General features: G+C 51.0%; 1 protein-coding gene across 1 annotated transcript in view; it reads left to right on the top strand.

Annotated features, from left to right (window-relative positions):
• Positions 1–4202: 4202 nt before the first annotated feature.
• Positions 4203–10097, top strand: part of RCAN1 (regulator of calcineurin 1) — a gene marked incomplete at both ends in the record, with an annotated part of 72418 nt that continues 66523 nt past the window's right edge. The window contains one exon of the mRNA XM_084231844.1: positions 4203–4445. Within this exon, the coding sequence (XP_084087970.1) occupies positions 4203–4445 (243 nt within the window). The remainder of the gene's footprint in view (positions 4446–10097) is intronic.

The following is a 10097-nucleotide window of genomic DNA, read 5'->3' as shown; positions in this document are numbered from 1 at the left end:
GACCTTCTGCCCATATTTAAAATCAGATTGTGAAATTTTTGTTGTTGAATTGTATGAGTTTTTTTTTTTTATGTATTTTGGATATTGACCCCTTATCAGAGATGTGATTTGCAAATATCTTCTCCCATTCAGCAGGCCACCTTTATATTTTAACAATGATTTCTTTATGCACAAGCTTTGAAGTTGGATGAAGCCCCATTTTTTCTGTTGTCTTTGCTCCTCAGTAAGGTAGGTGTTAAAGAGCTTATCACCTATGTTTTCTTCTATGTTATTTTATGTGTTTAGCTCTTACATGTATGTCTCACATTTATGGCTTATATTCATGTCATTAGGTTATGGGAATTGAGTCAGTGAATTTGTGAAGTGCTTCCACATTTTTTCACATGTGACTGTCCAGTTTTCCCAGCACCTTTCTTCATCGTATTATTTTTGCTCTGATTTTTATTGTTTCTTCCTTCTCCTGACATTGGGCTTTATTTTTCTTTTTCTAGATACTTTGGGTGTAAGGCTTACGTTTTTTTAAAATTGTGGTTACATTGGGTTACAACACTGTGTAAGGCTCATGTGTACAGCCTCATATCTTGACAAGTTTATACATCACACCCACCAACATGCTCAGCCCTCCTGGGTCCATCTTACTCCCTCCATCCGATCCCCCACTCTACTCTGTGCCCGTCAGTATCACCATTGTCAGTGTTGTCAGAAGCCAAGGTTCTGTCTGTTTTCTTTCACTCGTATTTTACATGGGTGAAGTTATCTGGTATTTGACTTTCTCTTTCTAACTTAATCCACTAAACAATCCTCTTACATTCCACTCACAAATTGTCACAAATGAAAAGATTTCATCTTTTGTTTTTATAGCTGCATAATATTATAGCTGCATAATATTCTGAAATATATAGACCACATCTTCTTTGTCCAGTTATCCATTGATGGACACTTAGATTGTTTCCTTATCTTGGCTATCGTGAAGTGCGCTGCAGTGACAATGAGTGAATATTAGATTAGTGTTTTCATCTTCTCCAGACAGGCACATAGGAGAGGAATTGCTGGATCATATGGTAGATCTATTTTCAATAGTTTGAGAGACCTTCATACTGTGCTCCCTAAGGACGGGGCCAGTCTGTCTTCCCACCAACAGTGTAAGCGGATTCCTTTGCTCCCTACCCTCACCAACATTTGTTGTTTGTCTTTTTAAACACAGTCATAGGTGAGGTAGTATCTCATGGTGTTTTTCATTTGCATTTACTGAATGATAAGTGATTATGAACATCATTTTTTTTTGTGGAATAGCTCTTAAAAGAGTCCCCCCAAATGTAACTGATTTCACCTTTAGAAAAGCCTGCAATGTCACTTTTCTGTACTGTTGACAACACATGTTTATTTTTACCTCCCTGGGAGAAGTCACTGATGGTTGGCAGTGAAGGAAGGGGCCACAGTGTCTGTCTTTCCTGACCTTATAAGACATGATGAAGATGGTAGTTACTACAAAATTTTATTTCCTAAGTGGAAAACTAAAATGTCACCTGACATTTGATTTATAAAATATGTTGTGTGCAACAGACAAGAACGATAGGCACCCAGTTGTGGGAGGTACGAAGCTAATCTTATTTATTGAGAGATTCTGCTATTTTGAGAACTCTCCATCCCTCAGAGAGCAACATGCACAGGGCTAGTCCTGAGTGTTTGGGAGCCTGCCCTGAATGGGCAGCTGCACTGGGGGAGGGCCAGATCCTCCTTATGCCTATTGCCCCTACTCCTCATTTTGAGCCTCAAGAACTTCTGAGGTCTTCTCTCAATCCTCTACACCTGTCCTTCCTTCCCTTTCCTTTCCCTCTGCCTTATTTTTCCTCTCCTCAACTTTTCTCCACTGATTTTTTCTTTGGTTCAATGACAGTAACGAGGTCTCTACCACCGGCTTGCTTGAAGTTCAACTTGTTCTTTCTTCCCTTAGCTCAGCAGCTAGCTAGCTGGGATACTCACCTGTGCTTATTTCAGGTTTCTGTTTTGCTGGTGCTTTCTTTCTTCTTGAAGTTTTTGTCCACCAGGCTACTTTGCCTGCTGGAAGAGGCTTAGGCTGAGCCAGGATTGCAAGCGCGCACTGTCCTAAGGCTGATGACAACACAGACCCACCCAGCAACGGGTTGGCTGCACGTTGTTTTTCCAAAACTGGTGCCTCATCCTTTTGTCACCCTTTTCAGAATGTGGGCAGAGTTTACAGAGCATTTTGGACTCTGCAATGTCATCCACCCTGTCTCCATCTAACCCCTCATGGCCTTTATCCCATTCTCTTAAAAAAAAAAAAAGCCTTGAGATATAATCTGCATATCTTAAAATTCATTCTGTAAGGTACAGTTCAGTAATATTTTAGTGGATTCACAGAGCTGTACTGACATCATCACAATCCAACTTTAGCACCTTTTCTTCTCCCTAAAAAGAAACCCGTACCCATTGCCAGCCACTCCCTTCTCCTTTCTCTCCCTGCCTCTGGCAACCACTAATCTACTTTCTGTCTCAACAGATTTGCTTACTCTGAACATTTCATATAAAGAGCCTAATACTTGACCTTTCTGAATGGCTTTTTGAGTGTAGCATGATTTTGCAGTTCATCTACCTTGTAGTCTGGTCAGTACTTCATTCCTTTCTATGGCTAACTACTAGCCACTGGAGGGCTATCCATCCGGTAAGGTCACTCATCAATTGATAGCATATTTAAGTTATTCCCACTTTTTGCCTAGCATGAATGACGTAATGAACCTTCATATATAGGTTTTTCTCTGTGGACATATCTTTTAATTTCTCTTGGGTCTTCACCTGGGAGAGGACTTGCTGGGTCATATGGTAATTCCATGTTTAAGTTTTTGAGGAACCACTAAAGTATTTTTCCAAAGTGGCAGCACCACTGTACATACATACCAGCATTGTAGGATGGTTCCAATTTCTTCAGATCCTTATGCTGCAGTTTATGAGTTATCTCTGCATGCATATTACTGCTCCCTGCAGATTTAGGCTCCTGCAGGGTACAGACAGCCCCAAGATTGTCATCAGCTTAGCAACTACAGCACACTGGCATGTTCTGAATAAATATCAGCTGTTACCGGATATGCTTTTTAATATAATCAGCTACGGTCCCTAACTACAGGGCAAGCCTACTGCCTTCTTGAAAAGAAAATACAGGTCTAATTCCACATCTCCCTAAGAACCCTGCACATAAACAGACCTATCATTTCTTGGGTCCTTACTGTACCCTTACAACATATGATCCCATTTTTTCCAGATAAGGAAAATGACGTTCAGGTTACTTGTTCAAGTAATGATGGCAAAACCGAACATCAGAAGCAAGTTTTCACTGTACCACATTGTCCTTCAAGGTGGAGGAATCCTCTTTTGCAGGAAGACAGAGAGCTGGCTGGCCGAATGAAGACTTCTGCTTTCCCTCTATAAACTCCTCAAAGGCAAGGACCAACGCGTTAAAATCTTTGTTAGTATACACCAGTAATTAAAAAAAAAAAAACAAACTTCTAAGTATATAACATTTGAACAATGATATAATGAAGAATAAGATGAAATATTAAAATAAGCTATTTTATCATAGTCTAGTTCAATGCTTATTTGTGACTATATTAACAATAAACGTCAGCATCTGGTCACTTGCCAATGGCCACAGAGCTATGGCCAGGATTAAATCTCACAAATTAGAATTTGTGTTATCTGTCCAAAATCATTTGTCAATGCTCCTAGAGGTGGCCTGTGCACCTCCAGCCGTCCCAGTGTGGGAGCCGCAGACGCGCTGCCGCCCCAGCTAGGGCGCGGGAGCCTAGGACCCTGCCTGACGCCATTCATTTGGCAACAGCTCCTGGAAAAGTGAAACTGAATAGGAGGCCTTTGCCCCTAACCAAGATGGCCGCCCGCGGCTTCAGGCTGTGGGCGGCAGAATGGCGGTCACGTGAGAAGAATTCCGCCTCTTCATTGGTCCTCTCTTCGGGAAGGGCGGGCTACCCGCGCCCAGGGCGAGCCGTCCTTAAAGGGCCCGCCGCCCCCTGCGCCGGAGCTCCGCCCCCGGGGCCGGGCGGGGCGCGCGGAGGCCGCGTCCCGGGAGCCGTGGTGACCGGCGGCGGCGGCGCGCGCGCGGGGTGACGCCGACCGGCCGACGGGGCAGCGCGGGGGTCCCGCGCGGGCCGGCGCCGCGGAGGGGCGCGGGCATGGAGGACGGCGGGGCCGGGCCGCGTCGCGGGGCGGCGGCCGAGGCGGCGGGGGCGCGGGCGCGGCCCGGGGGGACCCGGCGGCCCTTCGCCCCCTGCGCCGGGGCGGCCGCGGCGGCCGAGGGCGGCGGCGACTGGAGCTTCATCGACTGCGCGATGGAGGAGGTGGACCTGCAGGACCTGCCCGGCGCCACCATCGCCTGCCGCCTGGACCCGCGCGTGTTCGTGGACGGGCTGTGCCGGGTGAGCCGCGCGCGGGGCCCGGGGGGGGCACCGGGGCCCGAGGGGGGCACCTGTGCCCGGCGGGGGGGCACCTGTGCCCGGCGGGGGGGCACCTGCGGCTGGGGGGGACCTGCAGCTAGGGGGGCACCTGCGGCTGGGGGGGCACCTGCGGCTGGGGGGGGCACCTGCGGCCGGGGGGCACCTGCGGCTGGGGGGGCACCTGCGGCTGGGGGAGCACCTGCGGCTGGGGGGGTCACCTGTGCCCGGCGGGGGGGCACCTGCGGCCCGGGGGCACCTGCGGCCGGGGGGCACCTGCGGCCGGGGGGCACCTGCGGCTGGGGGGGCACCTGCGGCTGGGGGGGGTCACCTGTGCCCGGCGAGGGGGGCACCTGCGGCCGGGGGGGGGCACCTGTGCTCGGCTGGGGGGGCACCTGCGGCTGGGGGGGCACCTGTGCCCGGAGGGGGGGCACCTGTGCCCTTAGGAAGGCCACCTGTGCCCGGCGGGGGTACACCTGCGGCGGGGGAGGGGGGCACACCAGTGGAGGGGGACACCTGTGCCCGGCGGGGCGGGCGAGGGGCGGCGGGCGGGACACGGCCCCTGCGCCCGCGGGTGGCCCCTGGTCCGGGGCACCGGGTCCACGCGCGGGGCTTCGCCGCAGCGAGTCTCGGACCCGGGCGGCCGCCGTCCCCGGGAAGCCCGGCCCGCCAGGTGGCTGCGCCCGCGTGGGGGGGACGGAGCGGAGCCGGCGGGGGTGAGGTCGCTCCCGGGGCCTCGAGCCCGCCACCCGGGGGCTCGCGGGGCCTGTGCCCACCCGTCGGGCCGGGGTCGCCCGGTTCCCGGGGGCAGGAGGCGGCCGTGCAGCGCCCTGACTCACAGCTCATAAATAGGATAAACAGGACGGCCCCCTGCGCGCTCAGGCTGCGCTCCTGGAAGAAAAGCCAATGTTTGGGTGAGGATCTGCGGTTGCTCACTAGCCTGCGTTGGCCAGTTTTGGTTGAATGGAGTTGGGGGCGGAGGAAGGGACCCATTTTCTAGGCCTTTTGGATGTTGAGTTGGGAATTTTGATCCCAGCAGGCGTAACCTGCCTCCAGCTGGGACTGTCAGGACACGGGGACTTGGTTACCCGCCCCCCTCCCCATCCACACAGTTTTAGACCTTTGGCGGGTGAGGGGGCAGGTGTGAGTAATGAGTGTGTGTGTGTGTGGGGGGGGGAGGAATTTATTTCAGATCTGCAATTAGCGTGCAGAATAAAATTTGGACACTGTGGGCGTTGGGAAATGAAACCTGCCTTGGAGAGAGGTGCCTGGTGGAGGAGAGCAGCTGTCAGGAACGCTGCACACCCTTGCTCCCTGCTTGGCTCTGGGTCTGCATGACTGTCAGTGAACTTGGAGTCCAGGGCTGCAGGCAGGAGCCGTTCGGTGGAACAGAGAATGGCGTGTTAAGTCCCGTTTATTTATAATGTATGTGGCCAGAGCACATTCACGAAGGCCGTGCGTGTGTAAGCTTCCCGCGTGCTTTCTAAAGCAACGCTTGGCACAAACGCAGGGTCGCACCCACCTCACTCTAAAATCTTTTCTCTTGGTAGGCCCCCGCCTGGCCACATGGCAAGTCCCTTTCCTAGCTGTCTTGTCGTGGGGCAAGATCAGGCCCTGTAAGCCTCTCCTCATTCACTTGGCTGTTTAGTAATCCATGATTTGCCGCCTTCTCAGTAAATTCGGGACAAGCCTGAAATTGCTTTGTATGGACTCTTGCTCCCTTTGCTAGCTGTTCATCCGAGCGGCTGTGGAACATTATGGTGACTCTGCTCGGCTCGAGATAGTGTGCTTGCCTTCGGGGCTGACACTTTTGTTTGGGGCAGCAAATAAACAGATGTCCGGTGAATCAGGGGGCAGTGGTGCTGTAGGAAAAAGCAGAACCTGGCCCTGGGGAGGCGGGAAGCTGCCTCCTCACGCCGTGGTGTTTGGAGCAGAGACAATGGACCAGCATTCGTTCATTCATGGATTCTCCTGCTGTTTGTTGACTGAGTCCTAAGATCCTGGCTCTGTTTTCGACCCAGAGGACTGAGTGGTGATCGCGATGAGCTCCTCGCTTATGTTGTATGGGTTGAGCGGGAATTAGAGACTAGAAAAAAGTATGTGGACCCAGTAAGGGAGAAAGTAAAACAGGTGGTGTCGTGGAGGCTGGCCACGGGCGGTGGGTGGGCAGGGTCCCATCCGTCCGGTCCTAGTGACGCGGTGGTGGCTCAGGGCGGTTAATGAAGAACTGGGTAATGGCGCAGGACTGCAAGTAGTCACAAGGAAAGCCTGGTTGGGTCGGGTAGGAAGTGATGCCGCCGGAATGGAGAGGAGCCTCTGGGATGTGCAGGTGGGATGGAGCTGCTGAAAGGGGAAGCGCTGCCTCCACTTACCCCAGCTTCCAGGTCTCCATGAGGAGCCAGCTGGCAGCCAGCAACCCAGGCAGCCCACGGGAGGGCTCAGCCTTCCAAGCCCACAGAGGGGAGTGAGGGCAGAGGGTGGCCCCAGGAGCAGTGTGGGGGAAGACAACCTGCAGAGAGGGGTCCGCATGGAGTACTTTAGCCGGGTGGCCCCAGAGGTGCTCTCAGTACAGCGCGGATTTGGTTGACTCCACGTGTGTGTATGGCTGAAGTCCAGGAGAAGGAATGGCAGATCCAGAGGTTCCAAAGCTGAAATGAACCAAGTGGGTTCACAGGGCATGAAGGAACCCCTTAGCAGAAAGGGGGTGGGGTAGTGGCCAAGGTCGTGGCCGCCAGAAACTGGTCCTGGTAGTGATTCCAATTGCAGAGCTAAGTAGGGGTGGCGGTGGGTCTTTGGGGGAGGAAGGTGGGTGGGCAAGAGAGGAAGCGTGGAGTTTAGATGACTTAGGGGGCTCTTGGCACTTGGGGTTCAGGGCTGTGTGGCTGTGTGTGGATGAGGGTGGTGGTGGAGATGGGACAAAGGACAGAACCTCCATTTGGGCCCATCTTGTCCAGAGTCAGAAGCCCCAGAATGGGGTGGGGCAGCTTTGTGTCTCGGTTGCCCATCCAGAGGACCCAGTAAGATGTAAAGCATGCAGTGTAGACACAAAACCCCCTGGACGGAGCAGTCAGAACCCTGAAGGGAAACGTTCTGTGAAACCAGGGATGACAGCAGAAATGACTGCGTCTGCGGTTCGCCTTCCAGTGAAGAGAATTCCTCAGTAGCTAAATTCCCCCCGCCTATAATAAAACCCCACAGACTGTGGGGTGGGGGGAGTGCTTACAAAAGGCAGAAATTTTATGTCTCACAGCTCTGGCGCCTGGAGGTCCAAGATCGGGGTGCCCAAACTTCTCACCATGTCTTCACATGATGGAACTTTGGGATGAGGGCGCTGTCTTTTTTTTATAAGGGCACTAATCCCCTTGGTGAGGGTCTCATCCCATAAGCTAACCCCTCCCAAAGACCCACCAGCGAATGCCATCACCTGGGTGGGGGAGGGGCATTAGGACTTCAGCATTGAATGGGCGAGTCACCATCAAACACCCAGCCACTAGGACAGGTGGTTTTAAAGCAAAAAGTCTGGTAAACTGCTTTGCACATGATGAGGAAGAAATTGACCGGAACTGCCAGTTCATTTGGGAATTTGCATGGAAGCTGCTTCCCAGCTCTCGCTGTTGGTCCGATGTGTAAAACTTGTTTAGTTAGCTGCAGCGTCATCAATATTACTAGTGACTTATAATGACTATGTCCATCATATGTTTATCTAAAAAATAACGGCAAGTCAGTCATTGATTTGAAACTATTAAAGTACTACTCATTAGTCATACACAAAAGAATGCAACTTTTTATTAAAATAAGATTATTTTCTGTTGTACAAATATTCGCTTAGCACATTCCTTTCTTTTTGGGGAGACTTTTTTCTTTTCAAGGAGAAAGCAAAGCAGTGCTTTGAACCAGTAATTACATGTGCTTTGGATTGTTGGCAATGGCTAGTTGGTTCCCTAGAATAAGAGTTTATTCATTCATCACCAAGCTAACCAGAAATTTAAGAACTCTCAAATAGTATTCTGTTAGTTTGCAGGCAGTAAATATAGTTCCATACAGTAATGGAAACAAATACCATTTTTTCTGTGGCGTGAAATTTGAATGCTAGGAGAGCTTTGCCTGAAGGCTACGTTGGAAAATGGTAATCATGGAGAAATCTGCTCTTTCCTGGTTGAATTAACTCACCTTTCTTAAAACAAATGCCCACTTAAGATTTGTGACACTTCTGTGGCCTCCTGTCTATAGCACAGAGTAGCCTGCTGTGAACTTGAGTGATGTCCCGATGTTCATCATATCATTGAAGACCCCGGAGCAGTTTGCAGGGTGTGCTGCTCATTCAGATCCCTGAGGGGCTTTGAAAAGCCCCCATGCCCAGGCCACCCCACACCCATTCCAGTCTCAAGGCTGGAGGAGCTCCTGGAAAGCTCCCCCAGGTGATTCCACTTGGGAGTCAAGGTTGAGCCCCCAGGTCCTAGATACAAGGGGTTCTGCCTGGCCCATGGAGCTGTTCCATGAAAAGACCATCAATAATTGATTGTTGGCCCTGCCTGTGGCCAGATCTGTGCCTCCTATTCCCTGAATCTGAAATGGGAGTCCTGCTCTTGGGCAGGGGCCGCCTCCTAAATGGTGTTTGACCTTGTGGCTGGAAGACAGGACGACTGGCGGTCAGCCTGGCTCTGAGCCTTCCGGCGGGGACACAGGAGATAAGAGCATTTATTTACTCACCCGGCTCAGCTCCCTCCGCCTTCGTCCAAGTCCCCTCATGTGCTCATCATGCGCTGCTGTCTCCCCCCCAATCGTCAGGACCCACTTTGTCACCATGAGACTTGTTTGCTGGCAGACAAGAGATCATTCCGTGGTCACTTGATGATTGAAATGTTTTGAAGATGCACGTGGCACAGCTGGTGATACACGGCTGTGCCCAGGAGCTTGGCTGCACTTGACTGTGTCTCTGCCCGCTCCCATCGCAAGGCAGTGTGTGTCTGTGTGTTGTGAAATGTGACATCCTGGCAGGATAGTAACAGTTGGGTTCTATTACAGCGTAAAATCTGGGTGTTTTGAGGCCACTTCCCACCCTCGTGTCATAGACATGTGATTTCTTAGATTTAAACGGTGCATAAAATTCCCCTTTAAACCTCTTTAAGCCTGGAGGGCTATTCATGCAATATGGTATGGCTTCCTTTATTTGGGATGAATGATGTTGTGCATTTAAAAAAATAAATGTACCTATCAGAAGCATGCAAAGTTAATTTTAGAAGTTATCTGGCTATTTCCCTAATTTTAGAATTCCTGATTCTTATATAAATCAAATGGATTCTTTTTTTTTCTTTGCATCTGTGAGGTTCCTTTTGTCCCTCCTCACCACCCCCCTCCCTAAGCAAGTGTTGGTTCCACTTCCAGCTCAATCTGCTGCCACCATACGTAGCTCAATGCAATTTTTCTTCAGTAGCAGCAGCTTTAAATGTCATTGCCGGCAACTACAGACTTTTCAAGCCCCAAGACAATTACTTAAGGAAACAAAAAAATAGGCTTTGTGATAGAATAGAATAGCTAAAGCAGAGACTGTTTGATTTCAGTGTTTGTATTCCAGGCAGTGAGTGTTCTTTACTTCTTACCCTTTTAAAAATGTAACCAGATGACACAGGCCCCTCT

Source organism: Talpa europaea (genome assembly GCF_964194135.1).
Source record: "Talpa europaea genome assembly, chromosome: 4".
NCBI classification, from domain to species: Eukaryota; Metazoa; Chordata; class Mammalia; order Eulipotyphla; family Talpidae; genus Talpa; species Talpa europaea.
The sequence above is the reverse complement of the archived record's forward strand: the minus strand, read 5'-3'. Positions and strand labels throughout refer to the sequence as shown.